Source organism: Pseudonaja textilis, chromosome 2 (genome assembly GCF_049901715.1).
Source record: "Pseudonaja textilis isolate UNSWEBS1 chromosome 2, rPseTex1.2, whole genome shotgun sequence".
In the NCBI taxonomy this organism is placed as follows: domain Eukaryota; kingdom Metazoa; phylum Chordata; class Lepidosauria; order Squamata; family Elapidae; genus Pseudonaja; species Pseudonaja textilis.
This window is the reverse complement of record NC_141991.1, coordinates 49,180,371-49,201,738: the sequence shown is the minus strand read 5'-3', so window position 1 is coordinate 49,201,738 and position 21,368 is coordinate 49,180,371. Positions and strand designations below refer to the sequence as shown.

The 21,368-nt window shown below is 36.2% G+C and overlaps 1 protein-coding gene across 5 annotated transcripts in view; it reads left to right on the top strand.

The window, feature by feature from the left end:
• FLNB (filamin B) overlaps nt 1–21,368 on the top strand; it is an 82,435-nt gene that overhangs the window by 48,084 nt on the left and 12,983 nt on the right. The window contains exons 19-33 of one of the 5 annotated variants that reach the window (XM_087923804.1): nt 2,528–2,645; nt 2,917–3,179; nt 3,824–4,421; nt 4,781–4,954; nt 5,989–6,151; nt 6,809–6,969; nt 9,996–10,163; nt 12,026–12,088; nt 12,871–12,994; nt 13,904–14,060; nt 15,608–15,797; nt 16,854–17,101; nt 18,556–18,633; nt 19,142–19,244; nt 19,919–20,059. In XM_087923804.1, the coding sequence (XP_087779930.1) occupies nt 2,528–2,645; nt 2,917–3,179; nt 3,824–4,421; nt 4,781–4,954; nt 5,989–6,151; nt 6,809–6,969; nt 9,996–10,163; nt 12,026–12,088; nt 12,871–12,994; nt 13,904–14,060; nt 15,608–15,797; nt 16,854–17,101; nt 18,556–18,633; nt 19,142–19,244; nt 19,919–20,059 (2,749 nt within the window). Of the gene's footprint in view, nt 1–2,527; nt 2,646–2,916; nt 3,180–3,823; nt 4,422–4,780; nt 4,955–5,988; nt 6,152–6,808; nt 6,970–9,995; nt 10,164–12,025; nt 12,107–12,870; nt 12,995–13,903; nt 14,061–15,607; nt 15,798–16,853; nt 17,102–18,555; nt 18,634–19,141; nt 19,245–19,918; nt 20,060–21,368 lie in introns of all 5 variants that reach the window. The other 4 variants (XM_026723522.2, XM_026723531.2, XM_087923805.1 and 1 more) reach the window with 4 other exon arrangements.

Genomic DNA, 21,368 nt, shown 5'->3' with positions numbered 1-21,368 from the left:
AGGGAAAGGAAGAGAAGAAAAAAAACCCCAAATCTTTTCCCTTTTCTCTCTCCTTCACTGCTTCTAAGTCTTCTTTGGGAACAATGTTATTTTTTTTATAGTTTAAATTCCAGGGTACCTTAATTGTTGCTTTTGCAGTTTAACCCGATCAACCAAAACTTTCTCTTCTTATCTTCCTCCTGCACATTCTTTTCCGGTTGAGTTTTTCTTTGAGGTGGCCATTTCTGACCACCGCTGCAATTGCCTTCGGGAAAGGGAGTAATGGCCAGCTGAGGAGGAGAGATGCGGCTCTCCTTAACCCTGCTGGCAGTCTCCCCCCTCTTCACCACCTCTACGGAGTGGCTTAGCCCCAAAACCAGCTGGCTTGGGGCACTCCAGCGGCGAGCACGGATTGATACCACACGGTTTTTGTCTGGCTGTGAAGAGGTTCAAACGGGAACTCCCGTACATATGTATTTTTATTAAGCAATGCTCTGAAAGCTGTTTAATGCATTTTAAACTCTGATTCCAGCTAAATTTTGTTTATAGGAATTTAAGTCATAGTTTCCAATTAGCATGTGTTTCTAACAGTGTGCAATGTTACTGTTGGCTCTGGGACATCATCAGGCAAGCAGCAAAGCAAAACTGAAGATTACTGTTCACCCTGAACTAGAATCCACACATTGGTGTAATTCTTCTGCTTGTTACATTGGCTGTCATTTAGTTCTGTGCTGAGAGACAGTAAGGGTGATTATTGGCAGAGACAATTTTCAAAGTAAACTTATTTTTCATATTCTTATGATATCTAGGCTATCTTGCTGACCCCAACAAATTTTAGGTGCCTCTTCTTTGGAGTAACTAAATTCAGTGATGTCTTTGTTTTGGTTGGATCTTGCTAGCATCAGTGATGCCAACTTTATCTTAGGCGTGCTGGTGTTGTAAGTGGAAATGGATTTCAACTTCTGAACAGTGTTTCTTTGTATAAATTCTGACAACTTGCATGTCTGCAAGTGTAGCTTATATTTGAAGAACTGTCTTCAAAATATGTTTGACTCTTGTCAAATATTTTTGGGAAGCAGTTATTTCTTGATTTGGTTGCTGTTCAGAAAGTCAAGCCTTTTTCGAAGGCAGGTAATCCTTGATACATGTCAATAACTTATGATGATATTTTTCAGATAACAATCAGAGTTGGAAGGGACCTTGTAGGTCATCTAGTCCAACCCCCTGCCCAAGCGGGAGACCCTACACCATTTCTGACAAATGGCAGTCCAATCTCTTCTTGAAAGTCTCAAGTGATGGCGCTCCCACAACTTCCGAGGGCAAGCTGTTCCATTGGTTGATTGTTCTCACTGTCAGAAAATGATATCTAATAATATAAAAGATTAAATGAGATTTAATAATGGAATCCTATCACAATTCTGTTATGAATTGAAAACTAAACAGTAGCTAGTGACAAGTTTGGAATAATGCTGCCTTATTTAAATGGTGCACGATATACATTTCTGTATTTCTGGCAAGCACTCTGAATGGAAATAGGGAAGAGACAGGTTTAAAGGGTGAGATTGGAAAGCAAATTAGTCCTTGCACTGTCAGATTTGTAAATATTGCAATGAGAAATGCTACTTATTAAATATCAAGCTATGTCTAACCCTGTGAAAATATAATTTCAATTCCCAAGGAATTAATTACCAGAACTGTCTTATGATATACAACTTGGTTACAAGGATTTTTCTTATTATGCTATTCTGGCCCTTGCCCAAGTCACTTCATTGAAAAAAAATGTCAACGTATCTATTCTGTACTAGCTTCTACTAATTTAGTGGCATATTAATGAATATATTAATATTCCACAAAATAGAGAAGAGGGTATATTAATCTTGCTCATTTTAAGCTGCTAAATGGCAGTTTCTAGGCAGTCAGCACTTCTTCCTTCTAAGCACTTAATTGATTTGCTAAACAGAAACAACAGTGCAATTGTCCTTCTGTTTTTGAGGGTAGTTATAGATGCTGTTGAAATTTCAGAACAGTACATAAAGTGACAGTGGGGGTGAATGTGAACCAAAAAGGTAGATGGTGACCAAACTATATGCAGAAGAGAAAGAACAAACCTGGCCTATTCCAATGTGCAGATATAATAACATATCATCTTAAATAGATAGTATCACTGAAGATTACCTAGTTTTGTAATGAAACGACTGCAAGCAAACAACCAAGCTCAAAGAACTCCAAGGACTCCAGATTATAGTCTGTCAGGTCTCAAAAATTTGAGTCCTACACAAATATCTGAATGTAAAATTGGTATTATAGACAAATGATAACAATTTCAGCATCTTTTATATTTTTAAAATTTTTAATATCATTGAATTTCTCAGTATTTCTGATTTGTTATTCTTAAAGATGTGTTTGTATATACTATGAAAGATTCTTCTCTAGAAATCTGGAAGTGAGCATCTACCTGCATGATTTCTGGAAAAGTTTATCCTGAAATGTTAATTTATTACAGTGGTTTAGTATGAAATGACTTTAAAAATATATCTGAACTCTCCAGGGTAACATGGAAATTCAAGTGAATTATGGCGGTGATCCTATTCCTGGAAGTCCTTTCACTGTAGATGTTGCTGCGCCACTTGACTTGAGCAAAGTTAAAATCAGTGGCTTAGAAAACAGTGAGTAACTCATCTAGTGTACACTTTCTACTAGAATACAAATGAAAAACTTAACTGCAGAATACACCATTCTAAAATGAAGGATGAGATGCGGTAGAGCCTTGTGAGTGTGAATTGAGCAGCCATATAAACTTGTTAAAAAATAAAAATGCTTTGATGTAGCATTACTTCCTTTGTGCATATATGTCTATTCCTCATACTATTAATGGATTTTCCATGCATCTGGTGGAAAGAGGCCCATTTTCAATCTTCTTTTTTTAAATTTTCTAAGGAGTTGAAATAGGGAAAGACCAAGAATTTATCATTGACACGAAAGGAGCTGGTGGACAAGGTAAACTTGATGTGGCCATAATTGCCCCAACTCAGAAAAGTTTACCATGCTCAGTAGAACCTGTCACTGGACAACAGTGTTGCAAGGTAAAGTATATTCCAAAAGAAGAAGGATTTCATGCCATTGATGTCAATTATGATGGGAATCCGGTTCTGGGAAGCCCTTTTACTATAGAAGCCACCTTACCACCAGATCCTTCTAAGGTAAGAATCCTTTTTATGGGTAGACAATTCATTGATACCATTTTCAAGTGTGCCCTTTGCTGTGATGTTCAGCAATGATCTAATTTCTGCTGAACAACTTATATTTTGTTACTAATGAGGTTCTGTGTGCAAAGCACAAACTTGGTCATGTTTACGTAGCTGATGAATTTCCTGCCAACACCATCCCAGTTGGTCAAAATTAACCTGAGGGTTCTTTTGAAAATTTTCTAGCATTGCTGTAATAACTTAGAAACTGGTATAACAGTTGGATCTGCTATGATTGCATATTTTATCTCATCTGGGCATATGTTGTTATGATCTAAGCATTCAAACCTTATCACTTTCTTGATCTGAAAGCCTGCTAAATAAATGAGAAGATTAAAACATATCTATGTATATGTATGGATTGGTTTGAAAACTAATTGTAAGGCTATCAGAATGATAACGAATAGCAGTATTCTGATTAGATTAAATAGTATGGAAAAGTGTCACTGTCTTTTAAAAATAAAACTGGCATTTGAGTTTGGTGTGCTTCTAAACAATAATAGAGATCTACCTAATCTTCAGAACTAGATTTAAAATTCTAGAAATGATAAAATGATTTCATAGGTACTATATTCAGCACCTCTTGCTAATATTTCTAGGTGAGAGCTTATGGGCCAGGCCTCCAGGAAGGACTTGTTGGAAAACCTGCAGAATTCACAATAGACACTAAAGGAGCTGGAACTGGTGGTCTAGGCTTGACAGTTGAAGGACCATGTGAAGCCAAAATAGAGTGCTCAGATAATGGAGATGGAACATGTTCAGTCTCCTACTTACCAACAAAACCGGGTGAATACCTGGTGAATATTCTTTTTGAGGAAGTCCATATTCCTGGCTCTCCTTTCAAAGCTGACATTGAAATGCCATTTGACATTTCAAAAGTAATTGCCACGGGCCCTGGACTTCAGCATGGCAAAGTGGGTGAAGCTGGATTGCTTAATGTGGATTGTTCAAAAGCTGGACCTGGAAAGCTGGACATGGAAGTTTTATCCGATTCTGGTTCTAAAGCTGATGTTGGAGTTAAAGATAATAAAGATGGAACTTATACTGTTACATATGTACCCTCTAATGCTGGTATGCACACACTCAAGTTGAAATATGGTGGAGAACTAGTGCCAAATTTTCCTGCATGTGTCAAAGTTGATCCTGCCATAGACACAAGCAAAGTTCAGGTGTTTGGACCAGGAATTGAAGGGAAAGGTTTGTATATTTTTTTTTTAGATTAATAGGAATGCTACAAATAAATCGTAACTACTTTAGATGTGCCTCTCACAGAACATAATCTTTGGATTTTTCACAATAGAAAATTAATTTCCTCATTTTTATAATGAAACTACTAATGATAGTAAATCATAGAGTTAGGAAAGTAAGATGAAAGTGATTAGTAGAGTGGTTCTAACTTAAATTGCTATATAATGCTAGACAGATTATGATTGCTTTATACAGTTTGGCACTCTTCAGTATTCTTTCTGTGCTTGAGCACTTGAACTAATGTCTGTACAATAACATGTGAGCCTATAGCATGATTTCATTCAAATGACACAATAATTACTTTTCAGATGTTTTCCGTGAGGCAACAACAGATTTTACTGTTGATGCTAGCTCCTTGTCCAAAACTGGTGGAGACCACATCAAAGCCCAAATTGCAAATCCCTCTGGAGCTTCCACAGATTGTCTTATCAAAGACAATGCTGATGGCACATATGCAGTAGAGTTTACTCCATTTGAAAGAGGTGAGTACTACATGCTATTATTCTGGAAGAAAGCAGTGGGAAATAGATTGTGAGGCCATCTGAATACCTTTGAAATTTTAAATTAACTGCAGTGAAAGAAGAAAGTATACTTTCTTCTATTCCTCCATTGCACACATACTAGTGGGGCTTTTCCATCAGGAGAAAGCTATTGCATCATTTTGTGTAATCGGATCTGTTTTAAATTGATCTCTAGCATTGAAGCAGGTCATAGAGATGCAATCTCAGCAACTTCTGGTCCCATGTTTTTGGATTCTTTTTGGCTAGCGTGTCTTGATGTGGATAGGATGTGTAGAGATAAACAGACTGTAGCTTGTTTATTTGATCCTTTCCCATACTGTCTGATTAAATTGGCCAGGATTGGCTTGGCTTTATAGTTAAGAAAGATGAGCAATGTCTTGTTGATGTATTGCCTTATTGCTTAAAGACTGCAGTAATAAGATGTTGAGTGAGAAAAGTCAGGGAGACATGTACAATTCTTAAGACAAGTTAATGATATTAATGTAATGTTGAATTTTATACTAGAGCTTTGAAATTTGATTGTTTATCTGATACTTTTGTTTGGGAATGGTTGTAAAAAGAATTATATTGGGGCATTAGAAAAGTTATTTTCAATATGTCAAGCAATGGCTGTTGAAAATGTGTGATCTATCTGATTTGGAGAAAGCAATATTTTCTATCAATCAAAAAGAGAACAGCGATGTGTCTTGTTGTGACAGAAATTCTTACAGTAACATCTTGTACTGTTCATATTAAAGTAGTTAATCATTGGTAAATTAATGACTTGATAAATATAAAATAGAAGATAGATTTTTCTTCTCTTTGTTAGTTTTTTACTTTTTATATATTTAAAGTTGTCTTTTTACCATTAAAGATAGTTACAAAAATTAAGATATTAAATAACAAAGAGTAGAAATGTGGATATGAATCAAGTACATATTTAGTTAATAAATATGATAGATTGCTACATTAATCTTCTCAGAGCATGTTCATAAAGATATACCTTCTACTTCCAGGTCCTCATACAGTTGAAGTAACTTATGATGATGTTCCTGTTCCAAACAGTCCATTCAAAGTGGATGTCACAGAAGGATGTCATCCTTCACGTGTTGTAGCCCAAGGAACTGGGTTACAAGAAGCCTTTACAAATAAACCAAATCCATTTACTGTAGTTACTCGGTAAGTTTTATAAAAATTTAAGATTTTAAAATATCAATAGCCTTGCTGTCTAGAACCGATGGAAACTGAAGAGTGACAGGTTGAAAAGGGTGTAGTATATTCTAAATTAATCATGCATAATAAAGCCAAGATGGCTGATCTATCTCTGTGCAAACTTTCACATAACCATCTAAAAGTACTTTAGGAAACAGAGGCATGAAATAACATTGTGAACACTTGCCAGTTTCTTCTTGGTATTAGCTGCTTAGTAGGGACATGCCCTGGACTGTATACAAAGACAGTTCAGAGCTCTTTGGAGCATTACTGAAAGTCGAATGATGGATAATGAAAGATGCAATATAGTTCTTAAGAACTTCCAGCCCCACCTCTTGAAATCATTATCTGATGTATACCTGCCAACTTATGTCATCACCTAAGACTTCAACATTCTCCAACCTTAATCAGAGTCCTGAGTATGGGCGAAAAACATTAGTCAACTGAGATCTCTCTGTTCTACAAGTCTTTATTATCCTCCCTAAACAACTGTTTTCTGTGTGAGAAAGTGTAGTAGCATGGCATAACTGATAGCAAAAATCCAATACACAAGGAAAATAACAAAGTAGTCCTTAAAATAAAGTGATAATAATTAAGCATACTAACTTTCCTTTATTTTTGCAGAGGAGCTGGAATTGGTGGCCTTGGAATAACTGTTGAAGGGCCTTCAGAATCCAAAATTAGCTGCAAAGATAACAAGGATGGCAGCTGTAGTGCAGAATATGTTCCATATGTACCAGGAGATTATGATGTCAACATAACTTATGGGGGTGCACATGTTCCTGGTAAGACTATTCCCATATTGTAAGAATGAAAAATGAAAAAAACTATCAATTGTTCTTATCATTTAAAACACTGATAATGAAACTTGGGAAAATGTTGAACATATTGACATTTTAATAAACAGGCAGAAAATACTGATCTTCCAGAATTCTAGGCAAATGACTAAATCACCATTAGAATAATGGAGAATAAATTTTAATTTGATTTTGGTCAGCTAGTGATTCTGTCAGGGAATATAATACTTCCCCATATTTTACCAACCGCCAATTTTATAATTTCTTCAAATGACCTTGCAACCAGTGGCAGTATGCTACCAGTTTGGCCCAGTTCTGCCAAGCCGGTAGTGGCGATGAGCAGTGGAGAGCGAATCGGTTCTCTCCACCGCTCTGCCCGGGCTCCCATACTTACTTTTATCTTCTGATTGTGAAGCGCAACTGCTTTGCGTGGCACAGAAGAGTGCAGCGCGGCAGCTGCTGAAGCGACCAGGAGAGTGCAGGCTTAAAGGAGGTGAGTCAAAATGCCTCTGCACCTGTGCAAAATGCATGTTTGGCATGCGCATGCAAGCAAAGTGTGTGCTGGTGTGCAAAGCGCACACACTAAGCCATGCCCACCAAACCAGTAGTAAAAGTTTTTGAATCCTATCACTGCTTGCAACTTAATGGTATAATGTGCTATTTTGTTTCTCAGATGAACTGGTGTCTCAAGCTAAAACCTGACATAAATATAGTAACAGGAAAAACAGGATAAAACAGGAAAAATCCAGCCAGTGTATTCAGGTTGAAGAAATGACTGGAGTAATTTGAATAAATATGTAAAATACTATTTTCATGTATTCCCTCCATCTCACTCACTATTCTCTCTACCTGCTACTTTAATTAGATAGTGAAAAAAAGTTGCTATCACTGGTGTAACTCTCCTGCATAAATAGGATATAGCAGTGTTATTCAGTTATCAATTTTAGTAGTATTTTAGGCTAGCTAATTAAATAAACTAAAAATAGCACCAAACCTACAAATTGGATAAAACATCCCGAAACAAGAGTAATGATTTGAAGGAAAGGTAAAAGCTCAGGACAATGATAAGTGTCTAATAACTGGCAATGTTGGAATCTGATTGCAAATTATAATCAGACTAAATTGTAAATTTTTTATTTACTTATTTATTTTTATTTATTTGTCAAAAGCTTACAATATAACAGAAACAAGAATAAACATAAATTTAAATACAAGAAATAGGAACTAATAATGGGGACAATAGGACAGGGACAGTAGGCATGATGGTACGCTTATGCACGCCCCTTACAGACCTCTTAGGAATGGAGTGAGATAAACAGAGGTTAGTTTGAGGGCAAAGGAGTGGGGGTTTGAACAGGTGACAACAGAATCAGGTAGCGAGTTCCAGACATTGACCACTCTGTTGCTGAAATCGTATTTCCTGCAATCGAGTTTGGAGTGGTTTACATTTAGTTTATATATGTTGTGCTCTCAGTGTTGTTGTTGTTAAAGCTGAAATATTCATTAACTGATAAGATGTTGTAATATATGATTTTATGTACTATGCTTAAGTTTAATCTTAGTCAGCGTAGTTCAAGGTTGTCTAAGCCAAGAATCATTCCATTGATGGTAGTTCTTCTTTATTTTTAGACTAAATCAGATGTTGAATCTTTTTGGCTCGGCATGCCAAAAATTTGGAAAATGCCTAACTTGACTCTGCTAGAATGTTACACAAAGACAGCCTAAATAAAAGAGAAACTGGTCCCTATTCCCCTGCCCCCCTCTCTAGGCCACCCTGAACAGCAGCACTTGGTGGCAGCACTGAAGTTGGGCCTGTAGGCCTTGACTTCAGCCCTATCAAGGCACTTGGGAACAGCCTTGGGAACAGCACAGTTGCTTCGTGTCCCAGCTCTCCCCACAATCTGCTGCATGCTGTTTACTTTTTTCAGGTGATGTTCTCTTTCTGTTGACAGGCCCTTGTGGCCTACCCGAGTCTGCTCTGGTTCACACGAGGCCTTCGTTCTTGAAGCAGCTTCAGAGAATGCTCCTCCAGGGCCTCTGCAGCCTCTGAAAACTGTGCAAAAACATGGCTCTGTTATCACATGATTTTCAGAGACTCTTGTGACCGCACGAGAACGTGGGACTCTCATGTGATTTCTGGAGACCACAACCAATCTTTGTGTAGTCTCCAAAACCTGCACAAGAACAGGTTGTGGTTTCAAGCACAGTTGTTGTTTGGTCTTGGTAGATGCTGGCACATCCTTCAAAACCTCATGGCATGCCATTTTTGATACATGTGTCATAGGTTTGCCGTCACTGGTCTTCACAATTGTTGTCCATCCTCTTGGTTCCTTATATAATAAGATCCCATATTTTAAGATGGAATATGAAGTTTTGTTTACATTTCATTGTATGGTCTCCATCACACTCAGACTGAGTTGCTGTAATAGTTTTCCAGTCTCATCTTCTCATAGTTGCATAAGTAATACTTCGCTGATCCTGAGATTTTTTTTCAGCTCCTTCCATTTTACCTTAATTCTCATGTCTTCATTTTCCGTCAGTCTGCCTTCATTTATCTTTAGGTTTTTACCTTTCACTTCATAATCTACACACTGACCCAACTTTTTGTGGAATTCCCTGGTTTTACCCTTTACCCCATCATCAACCTAGCGAGTGAAGTTATTTCTAGTTCTTGTATGTAGTTTTGAATTCCAGTCAAATTGATAGTTCCCTTGATGATCGAAGTCAATTCATTTTCTGACAGGTTTTCTTTTTGGGGGGTAAGGGCCATTCACCTGATTTTGGTTGAGCTTTTCCTGCTTAATATAAAATTAAATTTGAACTTCAACACAATCTTAAATCTCTGAATTACCAGTATAGGCATCCTTATGACTTAGAAAGCAGTGTGAATTGACCAAAGCTGTGGAGAAGGTTGCTGCTGTTTTGTCTTCAGAGGTTATAATGCAACCCCCAAAGCATCACATTGCTTAAGCGTGTTTATTATTGTTCAAAACTTGCTTTTGTTTTATTGGTAGGCAGTCCATTTAAAGTTCCTGTAAAAGATGTAATTGATCCCAGCAAGGTGAAAATAGCAGGACCAGGTTTGGGGACAGCCGTGCGGGCCAAACTTCCTCAAGTCTTTACTGTGGATACCAGCAAAGCCGGAGTAGCCCCACTTGAAGTTACAGTCGCAGCACTCAGAGGTAGGATGTTTCTCTCGATAACTTAGCATTTCTTTTAAATGAGAATGTATAGATACTATATACACAACTGTGTGACCTCCATTTCAATACTGAAATTTATAAAGAACTTATTTTTTAAAAATGTTCCCCAAATGGTGGTAGATAAAAATAGCACTGCATGTTTTTTACTGCTTTGTGCTGACTGATTATTTGTAGAGCTGCAAAAAGTTATCCGTTAGAGACTGCTATAATCAAGATAATCCTGACACAGACAATCTTTGGAATCTCAAAGTAATTTTAAAAACCCAGATATTAATTAGGGGTGTTTTACCTGATTGATGAGTTCAGAGCACATCTGAAGAATTTCTTATATCTAACATGGTATTTTCCAGGTGGCTGTCTGGAAATTCAAGGAGTTCCCATTCATCTGGAGGATACCAGATTGGGGACGGCTGCTGTAACAAATCAATATGCATTCTCAATAAATGTATATCAAAAGCATTACAGAGGATTAGGTTGAATTTCCTAGACTCTGCATATTCCCAAGAATGTAGCGCTTTGAAAGTATCTAAATTATAAGAATAAAAAGTACTGTATGTTCTAGACAACCAATAAATATAGAATATATTTTTGCCAGTTGAACTAGGAAAAAGATCTCTAGGCTTCTCTTCAGTAATATTTAAATCATGCAAAGAAGATTCAAATTTATTTGTAGTTACTGAAGAGTGATAAATGGTTGTCTCTTGAGTCAGACGGGAGTTGACACACCCACATGCATAAATATATACATCAAAGTAAGAATTAGGAAAGGAGGGTCAGTAATTCATGAGAATGTGAGGCAATAGAAAGCAAATTTAATTGCTTAATACTGGATGATAAGCATTGTTGAATGAATAAGTGCAGGTTTATTCAATGTAATTTTTTAAAAAATGGGATATAAGTAAAAATTTAATACTGCATATTATCTAAAGTCTAAACAGTCAAGCCTGAATGGCAGCAGACATGGGTTGTAAGTCAAAACATATGGAGGGCAGAAGATTGTGTAACATTGCATATTAAGTAAGCAATGCTGTCTAATGAAAGATGGAGTATTAAATACCAATGTCCAATATTTTAATTTATAGAATTTTTTTATCCTGCTTTTATTATTATTTTAAATAACTCAAGGTGGCAATCATACTCTTTTCTCTTCCTATTTTCCGGTTTTCTGTGAAGTTAAATCTGGAATCTACCTATAGACAGTTGAAGAACTATTTAAAGCCGACCTATGTTAACTTTGCTGGCCTCACTTCAGCAACCTTAGTTGAGCTTAAGCAAAGTCAGCCCTGGTTTGCGCATATATGGGAGATCACCAGGAAATATCAGAACTAAAGATTAGACTGAGAAGTCAAAAAAGCTTCCCAAAAGATAATAGTGTCAGACCACTTTAAAATACTCTCATGAACATGGATCCTGCGACTAGGCTTCAACATGGATTGGGAATATCTTTATCTCTAACAAAACTAACTTAGATTCTTTTTTTAAAGCACATATTTCTTTGAAAATGAAAGTAACTTGGTGATGAATGGAAGCAAGTAGTTAGAATAGAATTCTTTATAGGCCAAGTGTGATTGGACACACAAGGAATTTGTCTTGGTGCAAATGCTTTCAGTGTACATGAAAGAAAATATACATTTGTCAAGAGTCAAGAATCATCAGGTACAACACTTAATAATAGTGATAGTGATGTCATAGTTATAGTGATAATTATAGTGATATCAATAAGTGTGAATGGTTTTATGACCAGCTGTAAATAGTTTTCATCTAAACAAATTTGATAGTTTGTCAGAGCTCTATTTTTGGGAGGAGGGAATGATTTGAGTTAAATAGTTTTTTAATTCTAGCTGATGAGCCGGATTCCCAGTCATGGCGCAGTCCTTTGAAAACCCTTTCAGAGTTCTTTAGAGGTGAACAACCTGAGACAGGTTTGAACTCTCACTAATCAATTATACTTTAACTAAATCTAAATTCTAACTGTAGCTTTAAGAAGAGAGGTTTATAAGAAATAGACTTCTCTATAGGCTACCACTGTTCTATAAAATATTGAAATGCCTTTTTACCAAAATCTTCCATGCTGAATTAGCTATGATAATCAAAATTGTATTTGCTATTAATCCTATGAAATGATTCTCTACATAAATCCATGCTTTGTGGAAATCCATGGTTTCTGGGTTAGACTTTAACCTTTTTCATATCTTTAGCTAGCAGCTCATAGAACACTTATTGGCTCCAAAAATTTATTATTTTCTAAACCTCTCAATAGTTCTATAGTCAAACCAAAGTATTTTGTTGGTTTTTGTTTAGGATTTCTACTAATTGGAATCAACATCTATTTTTTGTATTTGAGATGGGAAGCTTAGATTTAAGTATGTCCCATTACTGACCTACCATTACTAACCTCTCTGTATCTGGAAAAACACATTATTTCAATCTGTCCTTGATAGAAGATTCTCAGCTTTCAATTATGAATCACTTGAGTTGCTAATGAATAATCCTTTCTCTGATTGGCAAAGTCACAACGATAGAAATAAATTCATGCACTTGAACATGTCCTAAATAAATGTCTGTGCTGATTCCTTGAAAAGCTTCAATCTATTTTTTATGAATCAATAGCATTTCTTTACCAATCAGCTCTGAAGCCTTGGAAAGGCAGCTGAATGTATCAAAATGTGGCCTTTTTCCTTTTTAGGATCTGCAGAACCTGTGCACATAACTGATAATGGTGATGGAACTTACACAGTAGAATACACCCCAGCACAAGAAGGCCCCTATGCTATTGCTGTTAAATATGCAAATGAAGAAATTCCTAGAAGGTAAAATTGGGTGAAAAATAAATTATTCAATAGGACTTAAAAATGCATTGGCCTGGCTTCCTTAGTCGGAGCAGTTTGCATCTTTGGTGCGTTATTTAGCTATAGTGCTTGATAGGAATTTTGAAGAAAGGGCTTCTGTTGCAAAGGTTCCTTATGCTTGCAAGAGAGTGGAAAGCAGTAGCAAAGTGAAGGTATTTGTTGGGGCAGAGAACCGGTAATCTTCCTGCAACTATTTTGCTGTTTAATATACTGAAAAATGCTAACTTGGATCAATCTAATCCAAAATAAGTGATCCATTCTGTTTTACAGAGTTTTTAGTCTAAGTAGAATGTAGAATAGAATAGAGCTGAAAAGGACCTTGGAGGTCTTCTAGTCCAGTTCCCTGCTCAAGCAGGAGATTCTATAGCATTTCAGACAAGTGGCTGTCCAGTCTGTTCTTAAAAACCTCCAGTGATGAAGCACCCACGATTTCTGAAGGCAAGCTGTTCCACTGGTTAATTGTTCTCACTATTAGGAAGTTTCACCTTGATTTCATGGTGTTTCTCTCCTTGATTAGTTTCCAACTAATCCGTTGTTTCCTGTCCTGCCCTCTGGTGCTTTGGAAAATAATTTGACCCCCTCTTCTTTGTGGCAGCCCCTCAAATATGGGAACACTGCTATCATGTCACCCCAAGTTCTTCTTTTCCAGACTAGACTAGCCAAACCCCAATGCTGCAACCGTTCTTCATACGTTTTAGTGTCCGGGCCTTTGATCATCTTAGTTGCTCTTCTCTGAACTCTGAAACTTTAAAAGTGACTTGTTAGGAAGTCAGTATTTTTATTTTGGATAACAAGTGGGCATCTTTAATGTGAGTTGAATGAATTCTTCTCATTTACATGCATGAATAAACAAATTCTTTCTCTCAATAGCCCATTCAAATTAAAGGTGCTTCCAACATATGATGCCAGCAAAGTGACAGCTAATGGGCCTGGCCTTGTCTCCCATGGGATTCCAGCAAGCATACCTACGGAATTTGTTGTGGACACTAAAGATGCAGGACAAGGACTTCTCTCAGTACACATAACAGTAAGATATTTCTACCTCTTCTATTGTCTGTCCTCCCCTGCCATTCCCTACCTACCTCAGTCTTGAAGTATGTAAATTATCTGTGTATGGTGGGGAACTTGGATATTATTATCTTACACATTGTGGTATTTTAAGTATATCAGTTTCCCACAAAATACCTACTTTTTGCTTCTCTTGCACTGGTGTATTTCCCTTACTGATTATAAAAATGTAATGTGACCATTGTGTCCTTGGAAAGCCTGTTGATCCTAATGAAAGTTGACCTGATCATAACAAATCATAACATTTTTTTATATGAACTATTCCTGGCCTTTCCAAATTCCTTAAAATTAGGCCAGTCTACAGCTTTCATCATGAATGAGCATAGACAAGGCTCTGTAGAAAGCTCATACATGTTTTGGAACTCACCATAACACTCTCTTTCACGGATACTTTGTTAGATGTTCAGAAAAACTTAATGGCTTTAGAGAGATGTTGGCTAGCCCCTAGAATGATTAAAGTTGTATGTCACACAATGAAAAACAGAAACAGAAGATTCATGAAGTATACAATGTGATCATCTATATTATGAAAAAATGGAGTTTTTTTTAGAATTAGAGGGGAATCTCAAGGACTTCTGACTACTTTAGCTATTACTGGTGAAAACTGCACAGTTTTCCAATGATACTAGAATTCAGTACAGGTTGAGTTTTAACCATTTGTTTAGTGACCATTTGAAGTTACAATGGTATTGAAAAAAGTGACCTATGATTGGTCCTCACACGACCGTTCCAACATCCCCACAGTCACATGGTTAAAATTTGGGTGCTTGGCAACTATCATGTATTTATGATGTTGCAGTAATCCAGAGTCACATGATTACCATTTGCAGCCGCCTCAGCCTGTTTCTGATGAGCAAAATCAATGGCAGAGACTTAACAAGCGCGTGATTCACTTAACAAATGCTATGATTTGCTTAAAAGTCATGACAAAAATAGTTGTAAAATCGGACCTGACTCACTTAAGAACTACCTTGCTTAGCAATGGAAATTCTGATCCCAGTTGTAGTTGAAAGTCAAGGACTTCCAGTATTTGGCAATAACCTTGTTTAAGAATGCTGTTTGGTAACATCTTAAGGAAGTTGTGAAGTTGTGATTGCATATAGAATAACTGAATTAATTTACTTCCGGTTGCTGCTTCTGGTGAAATATAGATTTATGAAGTGTGGTAATCAGTGGTACCAGCTATTTACACATTGAGTGGATATCTAAAGCCATTGAAATTTCAAGTTTCTTGCATCATACATGCTTACTTTCCAAAGAATATTATCTGAAGGGTTTGTCATGAGATGCAATGTTAATAAGAACTAACATCCTATATTTCTGTGGCATGGTGCCAATACAGTTCTTTTTGTTCTGAAGCAACCATTTTAAACAAAACCAATATATTAAGAATGTAGTCATCCTAAGCACTCAAGCTGTTTTTCCCTCCATTCATATACCTTATACTTGTCTCTTGTTTGTGATGAGGGTTGTTATTTTAATGGTGGCTTCATTTCTGGCATTCAGGATCAAGAAGGGAAACCAAAGAAGGCAGATATTCATGACAACCAAGACGGCACATATGCAGTAACGTATATCCCTGATAAGACTGGTCGTTATTCTGTTGGCATTAAATATGGTGAGGATGATATACCTCTTTCTCCATATCGAATCCGTGTTTCCCCAGCAGGAGATGCAAGCAAATGTCTAGCAACAGGTCAGTCCTTATTATGATTTTACAATTAGTGCAAAGTGGTAGTGTAATGAGCCATGGTGGCGCAGTGCTTAGAATGCAATACTGCAAGCTACTTCTACTGACTGCTGGCTGCCTCAGCCTTCCATCCTTCCGAGATGGGTAAAATGAGGACCCAAATTGTTGGGGGCAATATACTGACTCTAAACCACTTAGAGAGGACTGTAAAGCACTGTGAAATGGTATATAAATCTAAGTGGTATTGCTATTGCTGGTGGTCTGCTAGATATTGAAAAACTGAATAGGGTGGAAATGGAGGATGCTGGAAATTTGATTAAAGAAGAATCTTACTTTTATAATTTTGCCATAATTCTTAAGAATTGAATAAGTTGAACAAATGTTACTGGCTTCTTGTCTCCCCTTAGGTTTATTTAGAAATTGACCTTGTACCCTTAATAAGTTTATTTAGATTCAAGCACTGAATGCTTGAATCTAGTATGCCAGCTTACTTTAATCAATTAGTAATGACCCATTTGCAGTAGAAGACATGACAGTGCAAATCTCTTGACTTTTTCAAGTTGCTAATATGGACCAATAATTTCAAGAAGAAGAGAAATTAGTATAAGATTTGTACTGCAAAAGGTAGTCTTTCCTTTGAAGTTCTTAAGGAAGTGATAAATTCTATAGGCCATGAGAAAATGGTGCCGGTATCCTGCAACATATGCATGCAAGAGACTTCTCTAACACAATGCTAACTACGAATGCTAAGTAATGAAATGAAAAAAGCAAATGTAGATTAATTTCTGTCAAGTACCATTCCACAAAGCAGTAAACAAGATAGTTTGTTTTTAAAGTCTTTATGGTATCATTGTTGCCTGAATTAGTATTTTGGTTGAATTGGATATGTTTTTAGTAATGCACATATCCAAGTGAAAACTACATGGTCATTCTATGACAGTTCAAGGTTGACTCAGCCTTCCATCCTTCCAAGGTGGGTAAAATGAGGACCCAGATTGTTGGAGGAAATATGCTGACTCTGGTAAACCGGTCTGGTAAATCTTCATATTAACTGTCTTTCAGGCCCTGGCATTGCAGCAACAGTGAAGACTGCTGAAGAAGTGGGTTTTATAGTAGATGCTAAATCTGCAGGCAAGGGTAAAGTCACATGTACAATCCTGACACCAGATGGTATAGAAACTGAAGCAGAGGTCATTGAAAATGAAGATGGAACATATGACATCTATTATACAGCTGCTAAACCAGGAACCTATGTGATTTATGTCCGCTTTGGTGGAGTGGATATTCCTAATAGTCCCTTCACTGTCATGGTAGGAAGACCAGCTGTTTAATAATATTTTCTTAGTGAACATAAATAGTGATGCAGATTGAGGAACAATTTCAGCAGGCAGTTTGATATCTATGCTATTCACTTACAGTCTAAATTAGTTGTATAGTTGTATAGAAGTTCGCCAACCTTAACTGCAAATGTTGTCTATATTTGCATATTTTATATCTGTTATTTATGGCATCTGTTGGTTTAATTCTAAATAATATATTTCTATAATAGTTGCTTTATGTAATTAAATATACAATATCCAGCAATGAAAGTGTACCATAGATTTGCATGAAGCATAAGTGTTTTTTTTGGCCATAAATTATACTGTCTTAATTTTTCAAATAAGTTATAATGCCCTTTATTTCTTTATTGTGCATGCTTTCTCATTTCGGCCAATCACAGATTGTACCATTTGTAAGAATTCCATTCAACTTACTGTCCAGTGAGGTTTGGCTGTGTGCAGATGACAGCATATGTAAAATATGGTGACTAAGGACAAAGTCAAGTTGGTTACATAATAGTCCCCACAACAGTTCAGGGGATACCTTTTAATGTTCATCTAATGTATTTCAAAAATAAATCATAAAAATTATATATAATTTTTGAAATACATTAGCATTTGCACTTTCAATGCTGTTATAGAAAGTTCTAAAATTTCATTCAATAAATACTTAAGAGAGGGGGGCATTTTGAGGAGAAGATGCAGAAAGGCACTCATCTTTTCCCAGAAGTCATCTTCTAAAGGCCATCACTGCTACCACCAGTTTGCATTTTCATGTATCTTATTTACCAACTGAAAAGCCGTTTTGTCTCTTTTTTAAAAAACCATTTGGTTTGGGGCTACCATTCATTCTTAATACTTGGGTACAATTGAACGCAGAGGGATAGATTTTATATTATAGAGCTCTGAACTGTGGAAATTGGGAAGCAAATCATAAATTCACATCAAAGAGGTTTTGAACAAATTTCTTACCATGAATGCTATCTAAGGATTCCTTTCTAACCTGTCTTCCTTCCATATCTTAAAGAGATGAAAAGAGATCTTCTACTTGGTTCCTACTTACCTATGTGATTTTCCTGAATTGGTTTTTTAAAATTAGTGACCATAGGATAAAATATTGCCATTTAAGGTGGCTGTTTCTACCTCTCATACCCTTTAGTGTTTTAGTATTCTATTACTTATCTGCTCCCTAAGTTAATGGGTTTGTTAAAGAGCATATTAACTGATGTTGAGAAAGTGGACAAAATTGGAGAAAGCACAAAGAAATTTGAGATTGACTTGCTGGGAACTACCATTCAAATCTTGTGCGCTCATTTTGGGTTAGGTGATAACATTCCTGTTCTGTAATATGCTTCTTTCCCACTCTATGTATTTGGTATTTTTTTTGCTCTGTGTGAAGAAATAGGGGTTCATTTTTGTAAACTGTACTTTTTGCCACTAACCAGGCCACAGATGCAGATGAAGTTGCAGTATTGTCTCAGGAGCCACTAAATGCAGCCTGTCCCCCTGGATTCCACCCCTGGGTACACAATTTTACAATTTTTTTCCATGTTCCATTCAAGAAATGACAGCCTGCCTTTCTCTTGGGGTTGCTTAAGCTTGCTTTTGTGTCATATCTTAGCGGTGGTCCAAGTGCTACTTTGGAGGAAGCCAGATTTGATTCAGAAATTTCTATTCATTGCTGTGCTAATGACTTTTTGAGCAACTTTTAACATCACAATCATTTCAAGGCTCCTAAGGTATTCTGTCCTTATAAAATTGCGCATCAGTTTTCTTCTAGCCATATGAAAGCAGATGGCCTTTATATTCTGGTGTCTTAAACAAATTAACTTTCCTCTAGGCTGTGACAAATCGTTGTTCTTTCAGATGGAGCCCTCCTTGTTTGTGCAATGTCTTGCAACTTCATTGTGCCATTTATATGTTCTAAACATCTTTGCGATTCAGTGGTGTCTTCATTCTGGAAGCAGCAGTCTAAAAAAGTTAGCCCAAAATCTTAACTGTACAGATAAAATTACATTTTTTCTTCTTTAGGTCACAGAGGAAGCATGTGCACCTGATGGTGGCGTGAATGGTGTAGGCTTTAAGCCCTTTGATGTGATCATTCCTTTTGCCGTAAGAAAAGGAGAAATTACTGGTAAATAGTTTACTGCATTCAAAATCATACTGTAGATCACCCAGCTTGCTAGCATCATTCAAAATTCTTTGCTCTGTGAGAGAGTCTTCATGTATCTGAAGTATAGAACTAATTTCATAAAATTTGCAGTTTGATTTGCTTACTATGTAATCAAAAGGGGATGATGGACAATTACTTCTATTAAAATAGCTATTCTTAGTTTTGCACAGTGGATGATTCATACTTAGTTACTTTCATTAGTCCATGACAATTTTTCTACCCTTGTGATAAAATGTAGCTATCCAGAATTCTTGGATGCTATAACTCTTGGAAGGTTCCATGTTGGGGAATTATAGTCCAGAACACCAACACCAGATTGAGGTTTTGGCAAATCATACAAATTCAAGGTATAATTATAAAATTGTGAGGCAACAATAATAGATGCTATTATAATTTTGTTTACTCTTAAACAGTTGAAGAGGCTGATTTTAAGTTATTACTAGTTATACTCTACTAATGATATGAAAATAATCTCCAAGTCTCTGATCAAGATGGAAATGGGAGCTGGAAATAGTCCAATTGTCTTCTTCCTTAGATTAATTTACAAAATAGCCTCTTTATATTGTATACAGGCTTGAGAATGAAAATGCTTGGATGGCTTTGTTTTTGTAAAAATATAATCTTACTGTTTTTAGGGGAAGTCTACATGCCTTCAGGAAAGACTGCAACACCAGAAATTGTGGATAATAAGGATGGCACAGTTACAGTTAGATATGCTCCTGTTGAGGTTGGGTTACATGAAATGCATATCAAATACATGGGCAACCATATTCCAGGTAAGTACCAATTACTTCTAATTTAAAATTCATATTGCATTGCAAAAGAACTGTGGATGAATGGGAACTGTAATTATGCATAATGCTCTAGATGTTGATGACTTCAGGCTGGTAAATGGCTGAAGTCTTGATTTGCATGATACATCATAAAATGAGAAACATTGGGTTAAAGAATCAAGAATTCTTACTGAGTGTGTGCCAGATTTAAAAAAGCTTTGGCTCTGTGAAATGAAATTTGTTGCTATTCCCCTATGGTCAACTGAAACATATAATTTGTGGGTTGATAAAGATTAAGAGCTGTACAAAAAGCTTGTGTAAAATATTAGGCCTTCTTTCTTTAAATTATAGTTTGCTCTCTTTTATACTTTATTGCTCTCTATAAATAGCTGAATTTGATTTTTGAAGTAAATTATTATCAATCACCATAGATTTGACTGCTTGTTAACATATTGCTGGCTTGCATGAATTATTTAAAAATACACATTGTATGAAAATCCTTGGCTCTGCTCCTTTAGTATTGTACACAGGAGATAAATTTAATAAGTTGGAATATATAACGATGTATCTTCATACAGTATGTTCTGAATTGTAGTGCTTCAGTTGCTTTAGGGCATGTTTGATGGTTTCTATCATTTTAGTTATTTATCACTTTCTAATGTGTGGTGAGAAGAGTAATTTATGTTTCTCATCCTGATACTTTCATGGGATATGGACAGATAGTGATTGCATGTTGGCTTATGCATTGCAAGTAAATGTCCAAAGTGTAGGCAGCGACAATATTAAAAGGAATATTCTGGGCACATCCAGTTAAGATGGATTCAATTAATTTAGAATGCTTAGCTATGTTAGCTTAAAGTCTATGAGTAAAGCTAGGAATAGAAGCACCATTAAAGCCTAACCACAAAAAAAGCCTTCATAGGGTTTTGACAGTTTTAATGGTTTGGCTTTTTCTTGCATACAGTAACAGATGTGACCCTGTAAGTAATAAAATTGGGACCTGTAGTTTGTTTGTTGACAGAAAACAACTGGACAAGAGGGTCATAGAAATACATGTATGCCTATCATTGGCCAAATAAGACAAACAAGTAATGTAATGTTTTATTTTTGTTTATTTTTTATCCCAACTTTATTATTTTTATAAATAACTCAAGGCTGTAAATATACCTAATATTCCTTCCTCTATCTATTTTCCCCACAACAACCCTGTGAGAGGTGGATTGGGCTGAAAGAGAGAGAGTGTGTGAGTTTCTGGCCCTGATCCCTTGTTGAATGAAGGACATTTATAATCCCTTTTGGAGAGGCAAAACAA